A 24,479-nucleotide genomic window follows, 5' to 3' on the forward strand; every position below is an offset into this window, starting at 1 on the left:
AACTGCAAAAGTGCAGGGTTTTGTGCATGAACTGACTATCCCAACTGGATGGCCAAATCATTCACTCAAATCATCCAGAATGTTTTTATAACCAATCACGAACAACTGTGGCCAGCTAACATGGTGCATAACCATCAAAAACAATTCCATCGCTACTTGGGAACATGAAGTTCATGAATAGCTGCAAAGAGTCTCCGAGACGTTCAGCTGAACCAGAGGACCCAGTCCATCCCAAGAAAACACAGCTCACATCATTATCATGGAACCGCCAGCCTTCACAGTGTCTTGTTGATAACATGGGTCCATGGCTTCATGAGATCTGCACCACACTAGGACCCATTGTCCGTACCATCAGCTCTTAGCGACTGACCAGGTCACAGTTTTCCAGCCATCTAGGGTCCTACTGATATGGTCACAAACCCAGGAGAGGCAGTGCAGGTGACACTGTGCTGTTAGCAAAGGCATTTGCATTGGTTGTCTACTCCCAGAGCCAATCAATGCCAAATTTGGCATCTCCACTATATGGTGAGTAGCAATTTCTTTGTAATAATACTCTCAACAAAAGAAGAAAGAAACACAACAAAAAATTCTATCACATAAAATTAATGCTGCCAAAAGTAAAATTTACTTGAAAAAATAGTACTTATCTTTGAGAGGTGAAATTCTGAGTTGATAGTAAACAGAATTACGCTTCCTGGAGGTAAGTATTGGCAAATCATTCTGTCTTTTTTATAATTTTATAATTAAATACCAGATTTTTAACCCTTATGGAATGAACAAACCATAATTTAGATACAGAAATAATAGTATAAATAACACAATGTTACAAACTGTTACAGATGTTGAAGGTACAAACTGAATTTAAGAGTAATTAATGCCAGAAGTGTTAGAATATTTATTTAAATATTTGTATTAAGTGTCATAGTTACTGACATGGTAAGAACTGTCTTCTTGCAAATGTAATACATTCTAGCAAATTATCAGTTGCAAGGAATTATATTACTCACAAAAATCTCTTGGCAAAATCTTCTGTCCTGATATGACTTACCTCAAGCAGCATAGAGCGTAGAAGACAAGGTGCATGTGTTATGATCTTGTATATAAAACTTAGATATGCACTACTTCACCAGGCTGCTGACACACAATACTTTGAATATTCTCCCAAGAGCATATGCATGGGCCAGCCACCAGAGGCCTCTTGCGGTGGGCCACATGATTCGTGCACACAGCACAGGATCTGCCATGTCATCTACCGGAGCCCTCCTCTTTATACATGCAGTGCAGCAGGCACTCGACCTTACATGTGGAAAAACATATTGCCAGCAGCTGTGAGTATCAATACCTGGACTGTTTCTATGTTTTTGTCTATGTCCTTAATTGCTGTTTTCTTGTACGTGGAAGAAGAATAAAGTCAGGTTCATCATGGATGTGCTGTTGTTTGCATCTTACAGTATGATACAATTGGTGACAACTGTCATGATCATTGCCATATGCTCAGTCTGTCTGGTTGTTCCTTCAGTTCTTCTGTCATGGAGGCAGTGGTCCAATGTCTCTGCAAGCAGCAGTAGGCTCTTACAGTTGCTATCATGAAACTTTAGCCACACTGACAATGTAGGCTTCTACACTGTTGGTGTACCCTCTACCCTTTCTCTCTTATGAAGACACGGCAGAAGACTAGGAGGCTTATGAGAAGTGGGTTCAGCAATACTTCCTTGCTTTTGGTGCACTGATGGAAACATTTGTAAGGCTTTGTGTCTTTCTTGGATTTATCCTTGGATGTACCAGTTCACGTGCCAGTTATCCCCACTCCAGGAATCTGCGCCACTTTCGTTTGATGAAATATGTGAGCTGTTGTCCAGTTATCTTCATAAATACACGCATTTCATTGCAGCACTGTAATTCTACTGTCATAAACAGCCCCACCAGTCCAACTGGGATTGGGCATCCAAACTCCACAGCCTCAGTCAAAATGTCAGTTTGTTACTGACGCTCATCATGATTCCTATGTTGACTGTATGGCCCATGACACTAACATTCAGTTGGCTACTGACACGGAGGTGCATCAATGCACACTACAGTGCAAGAATTCACCTTTGGCTGAAGCATTAAATACTGGTCAATCTTTTGAGGCACCTCATGCTACTGCTGATTATACTGAAGCTTGGTGCGACATTACTGTGGTGGCTTCCGTTCCTGGTCATTGGGTGTCAGTAAGTTCTCATGAGAAAGACAATGTGGTAGTTGTACAAACACAGCATCTGCACTGCACTGACAGGTGCACACCAAACAACAGCCACAGCAGTGGCAATAACCTGTGCTCCCGTCTTGCCCATACTGTTTCCTGCAACTTGATAGGTGTTTCAGTTAACACTCAATCTATCATTGACATCTACTCCTTGGCCCATTATTGGCTAAACTCACTGGGGCTTTTCTAAAACTGATTTATGTAGAGCCTTTTCACAGGTTCTGTTGGATTAGGATACTAAATAGCTCCTTGTGATTAATACACCCTTTAGACTGTACCAATATCACCACCTTCCATTCAGTGTGGCTGTGCCCTGGTGACTTTTCAGCATTTTCTGGAACAACTGATGATGTCTGTTCTGTGGTACATCAACTATCATGATGACATCACCATGCTGGGTGCACCCACAAAAGACCACTTACATACCTTATGCACCTTGTTCACAGCCCTGCATACAGCAGAGCTGAAATGCAATTTGGCCACGTTACACTTTTTACAGCCATATAGTGTGAATTTGGTGTTTGAGGTTTCTCGGGATGATGTTAAGCCATTACATCTTCATGTGACCATGGTCACAGCCCTGCTTCACCCTACAAGTGTCAAAGAAACAGAATTTTTAGGTAAAATTCCTTACTACTACAGACTTATTCTAGGTGCCCATCCCCTCCATGAGTTGCTCCATGCAGATGTTCCTTTTCAGCGGACACTGGCCTCCAAGTACACATTCATGCTTTTGGAATCTAAATTACATTCTGCTCCTTGTTTGGCCACTTTCCATCAAGGACAACACATGGTTTTTGCTACAGTATGGACTCAGTGCCATTCTCGCACACTGATATGAGGATGTTTTGAGGTGTCCAACAGCTTACACGTCAAAAACAATCAACTCTGCTCAGCAGCACTACTCCCTAGTTGAACAGGAAGTGCTGACTATTGACAATGCCCTCAAAAAATTCATGGGTTCTTGTACGAAAGTTCCACGTCATTACTGACCACCTGCCCTTAGTTTCATTGTTTAATCCTTCTGCTTTGCCCGACAAAGCAGCGTATCACGTACAGCAGTGGGCCTCGCTTTTGTTGTTCAAATGTGAAATATGTTTTCAGTCTATTCCACAATATGCCAGTGCTGGCATGCTGCCCAAACTTCCAATAGGACCAGATCCTACTTTGGATCAGGTTGAACTTTTTTTTCCACTTAGATGTTGAAGTGTAATGTACAGTGGAAGGTCTTCCATTATGGGCTCCAGAATCACAGCTGCTGTCACTGCCAATCCAGTTTTGCATCAAGCATGGTTGGCCAGACAGGCCTATGAGGGCTTCTGATTCTTTGTGTACCTATTTTGCCATCCATTACTGCCTTTCAGTATTAATGGTGTTGTTTTCTTAGCTACGAGTGGCTGTCACCTAGGGTAGTGATTTCAACTGCCTTTCGCTGGGATGTGTTGCAGCTCCTACAACAGGAAAATTTGGGGGGAGGGGGGGCGGCTCACATACCAAGTTATTGGCCCATCGGCAAGTGGTTTGGTCCGGTATCAACAGTGACATTATACATCTTGTTGCGGCCTGCTCTCCGTGTGCTACCCAAGAGGTTGCACTGCAGTTGATGCTGCTTCCCTGGTCCACACCACAGTGCCTGTGGGAACACATACATGTTGATTTTGTGGAACCCTTCCTAAATTCTTCTTGTTTGTAGGTTGTTGATGCTTTCTCTAAATTTCCATGTGGTGTCCTTCAGTGTCAGCTGCAGCTATGAGTAAGTCTTTCTCCAAAGATTTTCCTATTGAAGGACTGCACTATATGCTCGTGACAGGTAACAGTCCTCCGTGTGCCTCAGGCCTTGCACAACATTTGTGCCCATCGAGACATTCACCACGTGGCTGCTCCTCCTTTTTGCTCTGAATCTAATGGTGAGGCAGAACAACTAGTCCACATGTTCAAAGCTCAAGCAAAAAAAAGTTTGTCACTAATTCCTCTATGGATGATGCCTCAACACACTTCTTAAGTCCCTACAGGTTTATACCCATGGAGGATTGGAATCCAGCTGAGATGCTCCATGCTCATCAGCCACGCACCCTCCTGAAGGTGCCCATGCCACCTCACCAATGGCCGTCAGTGTGACCCTCGTCATGTTCACTCCTGGCTCTGTGGTCTAGGCTTGGGGGTTCAGTCAACGAAGTGAATTCCGACCACAGTCCACAGCAGCTAAGGCCACTGCCTCTGCATGGTGCACACCAGAGATGGGCTGATGGTGAACCACCACGACTGGCTACGTCCTCGTACCACAGCGAGGCTGCAGGTCTGATACTGCTGCCTCCACCTCCTCCCTCAGCACATGTCCTGGACTCATGCAGTGTCCCTGTTGTGGGGATGGACTCATCCTCCTTGTGGATGTTGCTGTCTCCTGCTGCCTCTCCTGCATGGCAGAGCCCCCTGGTGCCTGCTGCCTGGCCTTTGCATGATGATGCATCTCTCAAAATAAACAATAATACCTTACAGTGCCATATATCCCTGGATTTCGTGAATTCAAAACGTTTCACAAGTGCTTCATTCGAAAACTTGTGAAACCGTTTGAATTCATGAAATCAAGGGATATATGGCAATATCGCTCATTTTGTGAGATGCATATGTGGCCTGAAGATAACACAGTGGAATGCCGAAACTGGTTGTAATCAAAATAAAAATAAAAATAACATCTTAATTACAAGGCTCCCCTCTTACAGGAGAGGAAGGAGAAATTATCAGTAGGGCACAAAAGGTATTAGGAACTGTAAGGGATCCATGATCCCACGAACATAGATGCTATTATCGGACACCCAGGTCGATAGCAGACAGGGGTCGATTGTCGAGTGCTGCAGAAGGCAGTGAGACTAGTGTTGAGTGCAGAGTAGTGTAGTGTGTCGCGTGAGGAGTGAGAAGTGGTACTGGGGAGACGAGCAAGAATGGTGGTTTAGTAAATTCACCGAAGTGTGACAGATGAGCGCGTCCCCCTAATCGTCGTGGGGTGGACCCTCATCGATACCGATTCGCGAGTGATACGACACCAAAAGTGACAGGTGCCGAATTTCATGTTTCGCGTCAACCGCGTCGCCCAGCAACAACCATGGATTGCAATGAGGATTGTTGTGGATGTTAACCATCATCATTGCGTGTGACAAAATACCTAAAATCAGCAATCTATAAGAGATATAGTCGTAATCAGATGTGTAAGGCAAAGGTAGCAACTGCCTCCGTATTTGTGTTCTAGTAGGAAATATATATTAGTATGTACATCGCAACCTTTGTGGTCCTTAATAATAGACAAACTTTCAATCATTCCACTATTCAGTTGCAAAACAGCCGCACTCGATTGAAATATCCCCGAACCCACAGCAGAAAAACCGATAGCCTTTCATCCATTAAGCATACAGTCATATAATCGAAATAATTAACTGTTTGGCGGCTTTGGTAAATTACACAAAATCCAATAAGGAAATTTTAATCGGGGGTGTTTCAGAACGGAAGAGAGCATCGAAGAACTAGTCATAAGCGCGCCTTGGTGGGCTTAAACCAATAATAAAAACACAATGCTGTTGGAGAGTTTCATAGATATTGACAATCATAGCTCATGCCACGTGATTTCGCCAGCCAATGACAGCAGATATTCAGAGCATAGGACATGTGATGTAGTTAGCCAATAGCAACATCTCTGTTAAGTAGCGTGAACACACAAACAGGAAAAGTTAATGGTTTAAATTAATGTACATAGTGTAGCTACAAGAAAAGCTAAGCTTTCGCGTATAATATTCGTCTTTTTGCGTTTGTTACATTTTAAGATACAGCATACAAATGTGGCAGCATAATTTTAAATAATGACGTTAATCTGGTCTTCTGGGCTCGAAATTCTACTAAGAGGCTAGTCCTCAAAGCGTTTAGTTTTAAATGAGAGTTAAACGCACTGTAATTTAAGAAATTAATTTCACATTCTCACACTGCATTTTGCGTAAATGGAAATTTACTTTGAAAGTAATGCTTTTCAAAGCACCATTCACAATAGTGTGTGTGTGTGTGTGTGTGTGTGTGTGTGTGTGTGTAGGTAGTATAAAGAAACCTTACATGCCGTCATAGAAGAAATAGAACATCAATGGCTTCTGGAGCATCGGAATTTCGTAAACCATACAAAAATGCGTAATTCAGTTTAAAGTGCACATTCCTACGCCCAGATTCATAATGACGTAGGCCCAGCCTGATATTAAGTTTTTCAGTCCGGTTTTCGGGATGCAAATTTTCTTGGAGTACCAGTACTGTATCACATCGTGTTTGGTTCTTTATGATGCCAGAATGCCATACGTGCCAGAAGATGAAAATGTGCATTTAAAGTTCAGTGAACAGTTGAAACTAACCAACAGTGTGGATTGAAATACTTCGTTTCTAACAAATTGACTGCCTCTGCGGAAAAGATTAATAAAAGCCACATTTGTTTATCAAACTGACAAAAATAACTTCATTGTTGTGCAAGGCGATTAATGCTTGTCTGCGTGGAAATAAAATCAAATCAGAAAACTGACAATAATAACATATTTTAGCCTTCCGTAATTATGTGAATGTATTTTAATTCACTTGACAGCTCCCAGCCGTTTTGTTTTGATTTGACGTGAGAACTGTAAACGAGGAGGAAACAGCAAAATCACAAAACGTAAACACGGCTCACGTGGAGACTAACCCCCTCCCCCACTACAACCCATATTGCTCCACGCAGAAGCGAATCTGGCAGCTTGTGCGCGCCAGAAAAATCTTTCCCGTAAGCATCCGACTGCTTGTCGCTACTGCTGCTACAGCTAACAGCCATACTCCAGAAGTTCCAAGCAGCTGGAAGCGGGAAGAGGTACTGCGCATACACAACTCAACTACGCATGCGCGTGAGACCGCTGGCAACTGCTCAAACGAACTTGATATAAACAGTTGTAACATGACGTTCATCGGCAGTTTATTGTTACTCGATATTCCACACTCTTCGTCCTAAGACCTTTGACACATTTTGCTGTTTATCAGTTCTTATTCATTAAACCTACAAAAAATTAACTGAAGACTAAAACAATGAAACATTCCCTGGAGCTCTAAAAAATTCACAGGTTTTATCCCGGATGAAAAAATTCCTGGGATTTTCCCGGTTGTCCCGGAGCATATACACCCCGCTTTAGCTGCAAAAAAGATTATCCCACATAACCTTGATCCCACCCATGCATCCTGCGAAAGCCAAATTTTAGCTCCGACTGCACCAATTTTACTGTTCAAAAGATCAAGAAACACTTTACAAAGCGGAAGAAATACTTTTTACCTGATTAAATATGGCACTCTACATTTCTGCTCAGTTAAAGAAAAGACAAGACAATGAGAGACATGGGTTATGAAGCATTTAATGACTGGTTTACAGAAAATTGTCCTATAAGGAAAGCAACTCTTCAATGTAGACTACAGTCTTAGATATTTTGTTACTTTTGTGGAAAGACTGAAGCAAAAAAAATGAAAAATATACTTACATGATGAAATGAGCAGTAGTAGTAATGTAAAACACTTCATTACGGGAAGACTGTTTTCAATTGATTGTCCTGCAACAAAAGACTTAATAAAAATTCACGCTTACTGTTAGGAAAAACTTTCATGGGAACAATGGTTTATAATAAAATCAAAATAAATATTAACACTGATTATTTATCAACTGCTGATACAGAAATGAGTAGAGCAGGACTGTGGTATAATCACAAACTAAAGACTCATTAACTTTTGGAACTTATAACAGGAAAGGAAAAGGAGTGGTGAGCTCAAAAGATGCTGGACAGAAGTAAAAACTCACTCCATATCCTAATCCAATCTCAATATTTTTTTAACTATGAAAGCTCCCAAACATTAATAAGGCAAGCTGAAAAAATACTATGATACCAGCCTTGCATCCTTCCACAAAACGTCCATTGCCACGTTCCATTGCACCAGTTATTAGGATTTCTTCCTAGTCCAAGCACATATGGAGTGAAGGAAGAATGATTGAACGCCTTTGTGCATGCAGTAACTATTCAAATTTTATCCTCACGATCCCTACATGAGCGATATTCCTAAGAGTCCTCATTGAAAGCCAGTTCTTGATATTTCGTTAGAAGACTGAGCCACGCTCCGGCTCGCATTTGTGCCGTTGACAGGTTGGCGTCGTGTATTCGGATTGTGACCTCTCGTTTTCTTACAAGGGAACTCCCCATCGCACCCCCCTCAGATTTAGTTATAAGTTGGCACAGTGGACAGGCCTTGAAAAACTGAACACAGATCAATCGAGAAAAAAGGAAGAAGTTGTGTGGAAGTATGAAAAAAATAAGCAAAATATACAAACTGAGTAGTCCATGGGCAAAATAGGCAACATCCTTTTTATTTTCAGAGAATGATTATCTGTCCGTCCGATGCGAGGTAGCTGCGCCGTAGTATGGGAACGCTACACCTAAACAAACATCGAAACACACGACGTCAGTCGACTACAGCGCGCGGAAGAGAGATTATTCCCACTAACGAGGCACCATGGCTGGCAGTTGACTGTTCGCTACTTTGGACGAGAGTGCATTAAATACGTGAGATGTATTCCGTGGGCAATATGAATCCAGCAAATACAGCTCGCGACTTTAATACCAAGGTCAACGAATTTTTTCCGAACTGTAAGGAAACGGAAAGTTCCTTTAGGGATCGAACGATTGTCGAACATTTGTATGATTATTTCCTACATTTGTTGATACATAGTACGTGTGGTGATGACGATACCTTGCTGACTGCTGCGGGGCTGTATGTACCAGATGATGAGATTGTTGACGATCCGTACGAAGAACACGAAGAGGAAATACTGCGACTTCAATCTGATAGTATTGCTTTGGGTTACATGAAGGAAATGCTCCAATAGAGGTTACTGTCCAAACCAATTAAAAGACGCAAATATAGATTATAGAGTGAAGTAACAAATAATCGCACGGTTTTGCGGTTCGGTCGCAAAACACAGACACTAAACTTATTACAGTGAACAGAGACTTCAATGAACGAAAGGATAGATCATAACTTTGCGAAAATAAAAAAAGTAAACTTTTCACTCGAGAGAAGACTTGAATCAAGGACCTCTCCCCCCGCCGCTGCTCACGCTAACCACGGGATCACGGCGCTCCTGAGCTCAGTTTATCCTCAATGTTACTTACCTAGCGCATGCACTACTCAGCTTGTATATTGTGCTTATTTTTTTCATAGTGCCACATAATTTATTCCTGTTTTCTCGATTGATCTGTGTTCAGTTTATCAAGGCCTATCCACTGTGCCAACTTATAACTAAATCTGAGGGGGGTGCGATGGGAGGTTCCCTTATTACTGCGTTCATTGGCGCCACTAAGTTTGCTCGCTTTGTCTGTTCATGAGTGGCAGCAGCGGCGTTTATCGATAGCGAGTACTGTGGTACTATCTTAGGAGCGACCTCTAGTATTTCTGGGTCGTCGTGTTGCAGTTAGGTTGGGACAGAGGACCAGTGAGGTCCGCACAGCCTCAGGACTCGCCGGGACAGCTGGCAGTGCATGCACTACCCGACGGAAGGATGTGGTCGCGAGAGTGTACGACCACGCCAAGGACCCGATTCAGCTAGTTTAAGTTGAATGAATCGTTATATCCGAGTAGTGAACCGCCACCATTGTGTGTGTAACCGTCCGCCGAAGTCCTCATGGCAACAAGCTGTTAGTTGTCGATTCATACTGGGACGTTTGCATTGCCAGACCTGACCGAGAGTAACCGTTGGTTGGTCGTTCGGTCGGTCGTCTCAACGTACGACGTGTATTTGGTCTTCCGACGGCTTCTCGGTTCTCTGTGTTTGTGTCGACTTGTAATTCGTCCTTGTTGCTCCACAGTGACTGGTTTTAGCATTGTTTGAGTTGTTTGTACAATTGCTTTCGCAGATCCGTGTGTATCTAGTGCGGTTTTGAATGAGCGGTTATTTTAACACCGTCTGCGTACTGGATTCGTGGAGGCAACTTGTTATTCTTGCGTTTGAACATGTTCTCTTATGTAATGTTTGCCGTTTTACTATGTCAAGAGTGTAGTCTCCTGGCAAGGGTTATTCTATCGTGTATTGGGCATTGAACGTTAGGTGGATTTTGCGAGAATGTTGGTATTGCGTTTAACTGTGACTGGTTTGAGTTGCCATCCTCTTAAGTGAGTATAACACTTGGCTGCCTGTCTCACCTTACTTACGTTTAAGGTACTTCCCCATGTCGATCCTTGGAGCACTGTCAGTGGATCACTCCATTCATTTGGTATGATTGTGTCAATTGTTTAAATAACTAATATTTTGCTTAAATTATTCCTATTGCTTGTGGCCTTCAGCCAACAAATAATCTGAATTCTTCTTAATAAGGCCTTCAGCCGTCAGTATATGTCGTGTTACAGTCAATTTTTTTATTTGGCTGTTTAAATTTTTTTGGGCATTTTTGACGTGTACTTGTCTTCCTCATTTGTAATTCAGGCCTTCAGCCGCTAATTGTTCTGAAGTATTGTTTGTGGCCTTCAGCCAACAAATAATTTTGAATTCTTTCTTAATAAGGCCTTCAGCCGTCAGTGTAGCTTGTGTTACAGTCAATTTTTTAAAATGATTGTTTTTAAAAAAAAATACTTCCTTAAATAAAGTGTACACGTTTACTGAGCAACCAACGGTAACTGAGCAAGGCTCTGTCCACATCTCTTCCTGCCTTCCCTAAGTCCCACGTTTCCGACTTTCTTGGGGTAGATTATATTTATTTTCCAGATTCTGCCATTGCAGTTTCTTCAGAATCTCTGCAGCACTCTCAGATGGATCAAACAAATGTGTCACCATTCATGCTGCCTTTCTCTGTATACATTCAAAATCCCCTCTACAACCAGTTGCGCAAGTGATATGTGAGCGATCTCCTTTTTAGACTGATAGCACTTCCCCAGTATTCTACCAATAAACCACCTGCTATGACTGAGGCTATGAGATCAATCCATTTCATATCCCTACAAAGTGTTACACCCAAGTATTTGTATCAGTTGGCTGATTCTAACAAAGCCTCAGTGATATTACAGTCATAGGATACTATGTTTTTTTCCGTTTGTGAAGTGCACAATTTGGCATAGAGTATAGAGCTCAAACTGCAAAATGGTTCATATATTTGATGACAAATGGGTATGGGTACACTTGGTACAAGTCAGTATCCGTGTTCTGCCTTCTTCACATCAACACATCTATTAGTTTGAGGGAGGGAGAGAGAGAGAGGGAGGGAGAGAGAGAGAGGGAGGGAGAGAGAGAGAGAGAGAGAGAGAGAGTTGGGGGGGGGGGGGGCAGGAAGAGGGAGCAGCTGCCTCCCCTGAGTATTCCTTGAACACGATTATTACTATTATGAGTACTGTTCAGAATACATGTAACTAAAGCAGTAAACTCCTTTTTCATGGTAAGGGTAAGTATAGTGTCACTGACTATTTTTAAATTCTCATTTAAGATTTTTACCCTCCACTTCATTTTACACTTTTCCATTGGCCTTGCCCATATTCCAAAGCAATACAAATGAAGTAAATCAGTAATCGACACACATTTAGGTATGTACACCGAAGTTCTGGTACAGGTTATGCTCAACACTATGAGTGAGTGCTTCATAAATAGCTCTGGATTGGCTGAAGTGTCATACCACGCCAAACCAGTAACCACACGTGTATAGTGCCACAACTATGCGAGGCAGGAGCAGCTTGTCCCCTCTACAGTGGCACTCTCAGCACAATAATCAGGGGTCAGGGTATTGGGCTTTGGTAGGTGGAGCTTGCTTTCTCTACTCCTTTGCTCTCTGCGACGCCGCCCGCCCCCGCTCTCCCTCCCCCCCTCCCCCGCATGAAAACCCATTCAGGACATCAAAAAACAGTAGGTGTGGTCCTGTGAATCTACTTATCCAAATATTCGGGCAGAATCCATTCAAATATATGTACAGAGTGGGGCGATAGACCACAGATTACCAGGTAATGTCTCTCATGGTACGCTGCGGAATTTTTTGCATACTAAAAGTGTGATTGCTTGAAGTGATCGTCAAGTTAAAATGCAGAAAAAACTGAAGGCTGATTGTAAATTAACATTTTGACCTCAGGATGTGTATTCTGATGTTCATACCATTAGGGCATGTTGTCCTACAAAGCAAACAAAAGTCCACAGTTTATCTCATCTGTGTAGTAGGATGCAACATAGAGCATAACACACACCACTAATCCGGCTTTGGAGAAATGTTCTCTTCGCCACACAAGTATATAATAATTCATCAGTTAGCAAAATGATGAAACAGTAGCAAAACTATGGATACTGGACCTATTTTACACTTAGAACAATGTGATGATGTAGAACAGCTCAATAAAGGTTTGTAGTTCTACAAACATAAGCACGCAGAAGGTAGTCAAAATGAAACAGTGGATGTTAGCTGCAACACACTAATACATGGGAGCAATAATACAAAGGATTAAGTGGACACAGCGGAACAATCATATCAGCTCATTCTCAGTTAAGGAAAATCGTGGGCTCTAGTTCACTAGCAGGTTCCTGGAAAAACAATTTGTTTATGAAAGCATTCATGATAAATGATGTTTTTATCTTAAGGTCTACTGGAACACACTAATGAGAACCTGATTTAAAAATACACTCTAAGACAAAAAAAAGGACACGCCACAAAGGAATTACCTGATTGTGGCAGAAATCGTAGACGTGATGATATAGAGACAAACAAATGATTTTAGTTTCGGAACAACCGTATCGTCTATTCAAGTGAGTGAGCTCCACAAACTGAGAAAGTCAGTAATGTGTTGGTCCATCTCTGATCCTCATGCAATCAGTTATTCGGCTTCTTATTGATTGACAAGAGTTTCTGGATGTCTTCCTATGGGATATCATGCCAAACTCTGTCTAATTGGTGTGTTATATGTTCAAAATCGTGGGCTGATTGCAGGGCCCTGCCCACGATGCTCCGTATGTTATCAATTAGGGAGAGGTCTGGAGATCTTCCTGGCCAAGGCTGGGTTTGGCAAGCAAGAAGGCATGCAGTAGAGACTCTGTGTGCGGGCAGACATTATCTTGCTGAAATCTAAGCCCATGATGGCTTGCCATGAAGGGCAACAAAACGACGCATAGGACATCACTGATGTACCGCTATGCTGTAAGGGTGCTGTGGACGACAACCAAAGGGGCCTGACATGAAAAGAAATGGCACTCCAGCCCACTGTTAGGCTGTACGGCAGGCAACAATCACACTGCTGTCCGAGGCACCCCCAGACACGTCTTTGCTGGTCATTGAGACACCATTTGAAGTGACTCTCATCACTGAATACAATTCCACTCCAACCAATGAGATTCCAAGCCGAAGACGCGCCTGGAGAAGCCCTGGACAGTGGTGGGAACCTAGCTGACATGCGGCGGACAACAGTGGGGGCCCTTTGGTTGTCATTCCCGGCACACTTGCCGCACAGTGGTATGTCGAGGATATTCTAGGCCCCGTTTTATTGCCCTTCACGGGAAGCCATAGTGAGCTGACATTTCATTACGATAACCAAATGTTTCTAAAACTGAGGTAAGCCTGCTCCACCTCTCTAATCGCCTTTCATCAGCAAAGAGCAGCCCACAGTTCGGCTCTCTTGGCACAGTCAGATACAATGAAAGCCCAAAATACCTGGGAGTCACTCTGGACAGAACATTAACATACAAAAAACACCTTTCCAACTTAGCCAAGAAGATACAAACACGAGTGAACTTGTGAGAAAGCTGGCAGGCAGCACATGGGGAGCAACCACATCAGTCCTCCGAGGAGCATCCCTTGCACTGGTATACTCTGCAGCAGAATACTGTGCACCAGTTTGGTTGAAGCACCCACGTAGCGAAAGTAGACGTCCAACTGAACTCAGTTACGAGAGTAATTGGTGGTACAGTCCGGTCTACACCTACTTGCTGGCTGTCAGTACTTTCAAACATCTGTCCATCACACCCCTATCGAAAGGCTGCTCTTTACAACTTCTGTCAACAAGTTTCAGAAAACAGCTCGATCCCTCTTCACGACGATTTGCTAGCACTGCCCAGGAAACGTCTCAGATCTAGAAGATCAGCATATGAAATGGGAATCCAAATGCTATCCACAGGATTCGACCAGGACGCAGAGTGGAAACATGAGTGGCAGCTACAAGAACCCGAAACCACGAACTTGTAGACAATCCAACAGTTCCAGTTCCAGGCTTCCACCAACCAAGCGAGGTGTGGGTGCAGTTAAACAGATATCGGACCGAAGAGGGTAGGAGAAAATACAACATGCACAAGTGGGGCTTTTCAAGTGACAGTGTGTGTGACTGTGGTGACACCCAAACAATGAGCCACATTGCGAATAACTGTCCAATCAGGCGCTTCCCTGGTGACATTGAGAAGCTCCATCAAGCATCCCACGAGGCACTCCGCTGAATCGAGTCCATCAACACCCGAGTGTAGTCTGAGCCGTTTTAAAACTTATGTACTATATGTAATTTCACATGTTCATTTTTATATACATTTCTTTGTTTTGCTAAATGTGTATTACTGTAATTGATGCATATGATAATAAATAATAATTACGATAATTCCCACCCTCAAACGGCGAGAATTCCTTTTACTTGTAGTCGTACTTGCCAAATGTTACTTTGACCAGCAGTCATCGAATCTCTCCCTAATTCAGAATTTTAGGAGCATTATGGGCAGGACACAGCAGCTGGTTGGGGATTCTGACGATCTAACGCTCAAACTGGATGATATCTCTCAAGAGGGCATCCAGCAACTGTGTCAATCAATGCCAAGCAGAATAGCTGCTTGCTTAAGGGCCAGAGGTGGACCAACGCGTTGTTGATTTACTTAATCTGTGAAGCTCTTTCTCCTGAATAAATCATGTACACTACTGGCCATTAAAATTGCTACACCACGAACATGATGTGCTACAGACGCGAAATTTAACCGACAGGAAGAAGATGCTGTGATATGCCAGTAATTAGCTTCTCAGAGCATTCACACGACGTTGGTGCCGGTGGCGACACCTACAACGTGCCGACATGAGGAAAGTTTCCAACCGATTTCTCATACACAAACAGCAGTTGACCGGCATTGCCTGGTGAAACGTTGTTGTGATGCCTCGTGTAGGAGGAGAAATGCTTACCATCACGTTTACGACTTTGATAAAGGTCGGATTGTAGCCTATCGCGACTGCGGCTTATCGTATCGCGACATTGCTGCTCGCGTTAGTCGAGATCCAATGACTGTTAGCAGAATATGGTATCGGTGGGTTTAGGAAGATAATACGGAACGCCGTGCTGGATCCCAACAGCCTGGTATCACTAACAGTCGAGATGACAGGCATCTTATCCGCATGGCTGTAACGGATCGTGCAGCCATTTCTCGATCCCTGAGTCAACAAATGGGGACGTTTGCAAGACAACAACCATCTGCACGAACAGTTCGACGACGTTTCCAGCAACTTGGACTATCAGCTCGGAGACCATGGCTGCGGTTACCCCTGACGCTGCATCACAGTCAGGAGCGCCTGCGATGGACTACTCAACAACGAACCTGGGTGCACGAATGCCAAAACGTCATTTTTTTTCTGATGAATCCTGGTACTGTTTACAGCATCATGATGGTCGCATTCGTGTTTGGCGACATCGCGGTGAACGCACATTGGAAGCGTGTGTTCGTCATCGCCATACTGGCGTATCACCCGGCGTGATGGTACGGGGTGCCATTGGTTACACGTCTCGGTCACCTCTTGTTCGCATTGACGGCACTTTGAACAGTGGACGTTACATTCAGATGTGTTACGACCCGTGGCTCTACCCTTCATTCGATCCCTGCGAAATCCAACGTTTCAGCAGGGTAATGCACGAGCGCATGTAGTTGGTTTGGTACAGGCCTTTCTGGATACAGAAAATGTTCGACTGCTGCCCTGGCCAGCACATTCTCCAGATCTCTCACCAATTGAAAACGTCTGCTCAGTGGTGGCCAAGCAACTTGCTCGTCACAATACGCCAGTCACTACTCTTGATGAACTGTGGTATCGTGTTGAAGCTGCATGGGCAGCTGTACCTGCACTCGGCATCCAAGCTCTGTTTGACTCAATGCCCAGGCGTATCAAAGTCGTTATTACGACCAGAGGAGTTTGTTCTGGGTACTGATTTCTCAGGATCTATGCACCCAAGTTGCGCGAAAATGTAACCAGATGTCACTTCTAGTATAATATATCTCTCTATATCTGTCCAATCAATACCTGTTTATTATCTGCATTTCTTCTTGGTGTAGCAATTTTATTGGCCAGTAGCGTATTTTTCTCTGAAAGTCTCATAATTTTTTAATGTGTTGTTATTGTGATGGAGACAGAGATCTGTTTTCACCATGGCTAATGGAACAGTGTGTCATGACTGCTTAAGACAAATATAACACAAAATAAAATAAAATAAATGCCTATCCCAGGTACCAATCTCGATTGTTCTCTAGTTTATATTTTACGCGCCCTGTATTACTATTAGCATGTGTACTCTAATTATGTCAACAAAATGTATTTGTACAACATAATTATATAAACTATCTATGACGACATCAGCTGCATAAAAATGCCCAATGATGGATCAAAATAAATAAATAAAATTCGATCGTGGCCTGGCTTGCCCGTTACCTACAACAGTATAACTACTGTCCACTCACAGTACAATTCGAAATAAATAGTTAACGCTTCAGTGATCAGGTATCAATAAATGGGCCTACTGTGAGACTGCGGAGGTTAGAGAAATAAGGTAAAATGTATGAATTTTCATGTCACATTCCATTTGATGGAGGTAAATCCCTAAAAACTTATAGAACTGATAAAATATGTTTATGTTTAAAAACTGAATTTCGGCCCTTTTGGGCGTCTCGAAACAATTTTTTCAGGATACCGTATGTTACAATAAAAGCCGGACAAGGCCGGTTTTCTGTGACGTTTGGTCAGCCTACTCTTATCTCGCCAGATAACACTCCAGGCGTTGCGATATACATGAAGGAGGAGAGCCAGGTCTGACCAACACCACCTATAACCCCAGATAGCGTTTATTTTATTTTATTTATCGCATCCAAGACATCACTTTTACAAAAATCTTTGTTGTTGTTGTGGTCTTCAGTCCAAAGACTGGCTTGTTGCAGCTCTCCATGATACTCTATCCTGTGTAAGCTTCTTCATCTCCGAGTAACTATTGCAACCTACAGCCTTCTGAATCGGCTTAGTGTATTCATCTCTTGATCTCCTTCTACGATTTTTACCCTCCACGCTGCGCTCCAATACTAAATTGGTGACCCCCTGATGCCTCAGAACGTGTCCTACCAACGGATCCCTTCTTTTAGTCAGGTTGTGCCAGAAGTTCCTCTTCTCCCCAATTCTATTCGGCGCCTCCTCATTAGTTACGTGATCTACCCATCTAATCTTCAGCATTCTTCTGTAGCACCATATTTCGAAAGCTTCTATTCTCTTCTTGTCTAAACTATTTATCGTCCATGTCTCGCTTTCATACATGGCCACACTCCATACAAATACTTACAAAAAAAGGCTTCCTGACACTTAAACCTATACTTCATGTTAACAAATTTATCTTCTTCAGAAACGCTTTCCTTGCCCAGAGCCAGTCTACATTTTATGTCATCTCTACTTCGACCATCATTAGAATTCTGCTCCCCAGATAGCAAACCTCATCAACTACCTTAAGCACTTCATTTAATAATCTAATTCCCCTTAAAATCTTTAAGTTAACAATAAAGAGAAAATGTAATACATAAAGCATTACACAATGCAAGGTAGTGAGAGAAGTGAAGATTAAATAAAGTAAAACACAGAAAGCAATGTTCATTTGAAAGAGCTGGTTGGATTCTGTCTGGTATTATAATCTTTATATCCCATACGAAGCCCAGTACGTTGCAGCGTGTCATTTGCTCTTAGTAGGTCCTGTATCGCGCAGGGTTCGTCCAATTTCCTGCTGACTAGCATGTGTTGTGGGTTTTGCAGTTCTCCACATTCACAGAGCCCCATAGCGTTGATCTTAGGTTACATGTGATAAACAACGTGTTAACAAAACTCGCTCTTACGAAACCGTTTTTGGTTTTGTGTTAGGTCTGAATCGAATTTGCTGGCCCAATAATTTATAGTTTCTCCGAGCGTCGGCTGGTTTTACACGTAAAGTTAATCTGTAATAGGCTACAGCTGTTCTGAATAGGGCTGGTTTAACGTCACGACGTGCCATAGCACTGGTAGATCACGTATCTTGCAATATGTACCCACTTTTTTCAATGTGTTATTTCACATTGTGTAGTAGATGAATGTAACGTCTCTTAAAATGTTATTTTTCCAATTTAACCATTAACAGACGCTGTGGAGTTTGACTTAAGAACCAATATCTGAGCCAAACAATGAACATTGCTAAATACACTAAAACTATCCGTCACAAAAATAGAACCTTGTAGGACCAGTAACTCACCCCATGGTAAAACTAAAATCGTATTTTCGAACCCTTACCTAGCTAGGACGTATAAACGCGGCAACTCGCTTTAATTACGCCAAACAGTGAAACAAAGCGACACACTGGTTTGGAAAGCCTGGTATGTGATATTTTATAGTACTGCTTAGCTGAGGCCGGGAACCTAACAGTGCGTCAATCAGTGAGAGAAAATGTCCAGACTGGAGTACGTATTTGAATGAGTTAAACATTAAAATATGTATGAAAACTTTTACAGACATCCGTTGAAATGTCATAGCTAAATATACTGTAAAGGCACACTGTGAATTAAGTATTAGTGAAAGGAACTTAAAATTGGATAATGGAAACAATACGTAGTGGGCAATTACATCACTAACCTTAATTGAAACGAAAAACAGACAGACTTCGGGAGTAATCACACTGTTCCTCGGAGCGGGCGATGTCAGGTACGAAGCCAGAGGAAGTGTCTACAAACGATTGTTACGCGAGCTTTGTTAACACTGTAAGCCAAATAACCTCTGTCGTCAACATTATAGTGCACCTTCGTAATAATTCACATCCCACAGTGTCACTACAGTGTTTTGTAAACAAAGATCATGCGTGAAATTGTAAAACGCCGAATGTGGTTCAAAAATATAGAACTACCGATACTTCAGATGTCTCAAATGCGCATGATTTTCACATTGATCTATTATTTACTGCACAATCATCCGCACAAAATCATGAACAGTGTTATTTTTTCTACTGAAAACTTATAACTGTTCATTTTCTCCCAAAAATACGACAATGTGTGCGACAATGTTTTACTACACGTACCCAGCTAACTCAAGCGCATTACGATAAAAAGTGCGACGTGGCCACTGGTGGTAGGCTACATTGTTGCATTCCAACATTTTGAAGGCTTAGAATGGCTGGAAAACTTCAGAGTGAGTAAAAGCATACAGGCTCTATATTTCCAGCGAATGTTTTATCACCAGGCCAGCCTTTGGCATTCAAAGAGAGAGTGTGCATAGCAATTCAGAAATGAACCAGGTAAGCAGGATACAAAGTTGTTAAAAAGCAGTTCGATTTTTCCATAAAAATTAGTTCAGGATTGTTGTTGTGGTCTTCAGTCGTGAGACTGGTTTGATGCAGCTCTCCATTCTACTCTATCCTGTGCAAGCTTCTTCATCTCCCAGTACCTACTGCAACCTACATCCTTTTGTATCTGTTTAGTGTATTCATCTCTTGGTCTCCCTCTACGATTTTTACCCACCACGCTGCCCTCCAGTACCAAATTGGTGATCCCTTGATGCCTCAGAACATGTCCTACCAACCGATCCCTTCTTCTAGTCAAGTTGTGCCATAAACTTCTCTTCTCCCCAATCCTATTCAATACCTTCTCATTAGTTATATGATCCACCCATCTAATCTTCAGCATTATTCTGTAGCACCACATTTCGAAAGCTTCTATTCTCTTCTTGTCCAAACTAGTTATCGTCCATGTTTCACTTCCATACATGTCTACACTCCATACAAACACTTTCAGAAACGTCTTCCTGACACTTAAATCTATACTCGATGTTAAGCATACACATCAGAATTTACGGCCTGTGTATGTCTTTCCGTCTAATAATTATCAAATGTTCTATTCTCCAAGTAGGCAAGTAGGAAACGTGTAACTTCCGTATCAGTCCAGTATTTCTTTTTTTTTCCTTCACTCTTGACAACATCACGTCGTCCACATCAACCAATATAAAAAATTACCAATCGGTAGACTGAGTCACGATTCAGATGCTACAGTGCCTTTATATGGAGCTACGAGCGATTTTCGGAGCTGAATTCCGACAGCCATACCGTGTTTCCAGAACTGACACTATAGTGTTCATAAGACTAGCCAGAATCAGTAGTGGGACATCGATTTACGCAAAACACTAGAAGGAATCGGCGATCCGTATGACAATTATGTCAATTCTGCTTTTGCAGGAGCAAACAACATGGATGTAGACTGCCAAACCTGCGAGAGGGAGGCAGGGCTTGTTCCTCCGATCGCCTCCTCTACCGCTTTGGCGATAAATTCTGGTTTGTTTACGCTCCTGCCGCCTGCTACGATATAGTGTCGCATTCTAAAGATGATAGTTCATTTTGCATAGCTGAATTTCATGACATACTGGCATTCGAAATCCTGCTCTTAACTGCTTGGGAAATCGCTCGGGTGTAGTACAGTCGAAGCGAGCGATTGATTTGCAGGCGATATCACCAGCGATCTGTCGCTAGCGTGTGGGGCCCTTTAAATCAAATGTTGAAATGTGGGTGAAATCTTATGGGTCTTAACTGCTAAGGTCATCAGTCCCTAGCCCTATAAATCCAAGAAGACACTCGTTACAGTGGCTGGTGGGAGTGCCAGACTCCACGTACGTCAAAAGACGGTGTACGATATTGCGCCGATGGTCAGTTTGTCTAATTCTTTGAGTTCGCTACCAATACTAGCCTACCTCTGATGGAGCGCTGTGGTTCCACTTTGGACTCGCTTTCAGGAGGACAACGGTCCAAATCTGCGTCCGTCCATCTAGATTTAAGTTTTCCGTGATTTCCCTACATCGCTCCAGGCAAATATCAGGGTGGTTCCTTTGAAAGTGCAAAGCCGATATCAGATCCCGTTTTAACTTGTGTTCCGTCTCTAATGACCTCGTTGTCGACGTAAATTTAAACCCTGATCTCTTTTTACTTCCTTCAATCTTAACCCGACATGTAAAGCAATATTCACTGGCACTGTTGTCGCTGTTCTATGATAACCTCTCTGTGCTGAGTTTTGTTTGGCGCGTCCTTAATCGCATTTGTAGGAGGAGCGTAAACAAACCAGAATTTATCGCCAAAGCGGTAGAGGAGGCGATCGGAGGAACAAGCCCTGCCTTCCTCTCGCAGGTTTGGCAGTCTACATCCATGTTGTTTGCTCCTGCAAAAGCAGAATTGACATAATTGTCATACGGATCGTTACATGTTCGGTGAACAGCGGTTGCGTGTGTTCTACGTATGCCGACAAGTAATCGTAAAATAAATTAGAAAAATAATGGAACTTAAATTTGTTTTGATGGTCTCTTCTTAGGGACTTCAGGCTTTGTGAGAAACTTTATAGACTGCATTAGATTTTCTAATAATGCAAAGTGTGCTGTGTACTTTACAGTCTTTCGCAAATACTTCTTAAAGACCTCAATTCTTATCAGTCTTGCAGTTTAACTGCAAGTGTTTGTAGTATGCTTTGCAATCTCGACATGTCAACAGAAATCGAAGAACTGGTATAGCCGAATGAAATAAGTTACTGCACATAATGCTGTCAGCTAACTAGGAATGTCTGATAATCATCGATAATTACGAAATATCGATGTTGGAAGATTAAACATCGATGTTCCTATATCGATACAAGGTCTGCGAACATCGTAAACTGACATAAAGGGCAAAATATCGAAAGTTGATGTTGGCAAGAAGGAATTATTTTTTTGTGATTTAAACGACTATTTTTCTGAACCTATGTCATAACTACATCAGCACATCGGTCAAAGGAGAAGAAACATTTGGATGAAAAAGCCGTGTAGACCTATGGTGTTTTGCAGGCATGCTAAATTAGGAAGGAAAAACATCAAAATATCTTGCATGAAACCAGTACAGATTTTTGGAGAGAATCTGAGGAGAAACATCAGAACAGAATTTTTTTTTTTTAAAAAAAAGCGTTTGCTATTAGCTGTATACGTAACATACCAGCCATATCGACAAAGAGAGCCCATACAATAGTTTGTAGGGGCGGGGCGGAGGAGATCTGGGGGTATAGAGTATTTTTAATATAATGGAAGGGGAATAACGACTTGTAATTAGCCATAAAAAGTTCGATTTCCAGTACTGTTAAAAACCTGAGTAATACCGTCTTTTAAATCATTTTCTTGAGAAAAAAAACAAGTGACTGCACTATATTTTTTCCCTTTCCCTGAGAGCTAAGCAAGGGGAGGGGGAGGGTCGCCCCCTCCCTTGTCCCCGAGTCCCCTCCCTCCCTTCCACCCGCTCTTCACGGGTTCGCTCACTTATCAGCAGTTATGGGCAGCCTTGGTATTAACTTAGCTCGATCTACGAATCAAGAACACTCACTTTCAGGATGCTTTTACATTTCGAAGGCAATCGAAATCATCAAGGATTTACAGCTGCTCAAAAACCTTTCAATGAAAGTGGGCAAGATATTGATACATTACTGGAAAACAGACAGACCAAATGTGATTATCGGACTGAACATTATGAAATGCCACAAGAAAAGAGTAATTTGCAAACTGGAACATGAATAGAGTTACCGTCACAGTTATTATCTGAAAGAACGCATAGATTTTAAACAGGATCAGTTAAAAGAATGGAAGCACAACATTGGTAAGTACGTCGAGTACCTACTCAAGGCTATAAAAAGCTTCACTAAAATATTTTAGCTAAACCGTCAAATCGACAGCTTCTGACAGATTGTTCTCAAAAGCAGGACAATAGAATTAAGGAGAATCTTCCATCAAAAATGTTATTTTTTACAGTCTGTTGAGTAAATATGTAATATTAATTGTTGTTTTAGTTATTAGTTAATTAATATGATATTACATATGTTGCCTTTTAGGACATTCTATAAATTCATCATTTAACTTCGAAGGGGTCGGTTGTTATCGGCCATCGAGGTTTAGGCATCGATATGAAATCGAAATAAGCATCGATGATACACCACCCACGTCCAACCCTACTGCTAACGAAGTCAGGTTAGGTTGACAGAGACGGAAAGCTATCTGTCGGTGTTGGCAAGTCAGTGGTTCTCCCACTAAATCTGGTGACTTTTATAGCTGTCTAGTGTGCGAATTTTGCATCAAGTGGCTAGTGACATTTGTGGTAGAGTTTAAAAGTATTTGATTGTTATTATGATAAAATTATTTTTAAAAATCACTTTATTCACTCAAAATACAGCACGCACCATTATTTGCTGACGTCTAGCAGCACTTAAAATTTATCAACTAAACATTTGTAATACACGGTAATCTGTCTTCGTTCCGTATCGTTATGCGGGAGTACCGTTAGTGTTAATACAGCTGCAACTGCATGCATAGTGCATACTTGTAGCGCACGTGTTAATGTGATGATGTTTACGTCATTGGATACTGTTTTAGTGCCGAACATCGGCAAAGTAACGGCACAGTATACCCAGATATTTCGTGCTGTGTGGATACGTGATAGTAAATTTGCATACCTGCTAGAAAGAATTCAAGGCGATGACACAACAGCAAATTGTAAATTTTGTCGTAGTACTTTGTTAGCGCGTTATACTGACATATTAAGCCACGGTGACACACACACACACACACACACACACACACACACACACACACACAAACGAACAGACAGCTTCCACACCATTTTCTGGAGTAAGACAAACAAAACTACCTTTCAAAACCTTGAAAGAACATCCAGAAGTGAATCAAGCTGAAGGTTCCCTTGCATTATTTATTTCCAGCCAATGTCCGATCGTGCAAGAGTTAATTCACATTGATGTTGCCAGAAAAGTTCAAGTACATATAACAAAGTGTAGTGCAGTTATGAAGGCCCTGTTTTGTGGAAAATTTCGAGCATGATATCGGCGACAGCATGTACGGCATTCCAGTTGATGAATCAACAGACGTCACCGCGACAAAAAATCTAGAAATAATAGTAATATATTAGAGTGCTG

The 24,479-nt window shown here is 42.2% G+C and overlaps 1 protein-coding gene across 2 annotated transcripts in view; it reads right to left on the bottom strand.

Moving 5' to 3' along the window:
- The window catches only part of LOC126336641 (uncharacterized), a 184,822-nt gene that overhangs the window by 154,192 nt on the left and 6,151 nt on the right, over positions 1 to 24,479 (bottom strand). For both annotated transcript variants that reach the window (XM_050000562.1, XM_050000564.1), the window contains exon 2: positions 7,762 to 7,830. In XM_050000562.1, coding sequence (XP_049856519.1) covers positions 7,762 to 7,801 — 40 coding nt within the window. In that variant the 5' untranslated portion in view covers positions 7,802 to 7,830. The remainder of the gene's footprint in view (positions 1 to 7,761; positions 7,831 to 24,479) is intronic.

This window comes from Schistocerca gregaria, chromosome 2 (assembly GCF_023897955.1).
Source record: "Schistocerca gregaria isolate iqSchGreg1 chromosome 2, iqSchGreg1.2, whole genome shotgun sequence".
Lineage (NCBI taxonomy): Eukaryota > Metazoa > Arthropoda > Insecta > Orthoptera > Acrididae > Schistocerca > Schistocerca gregaria.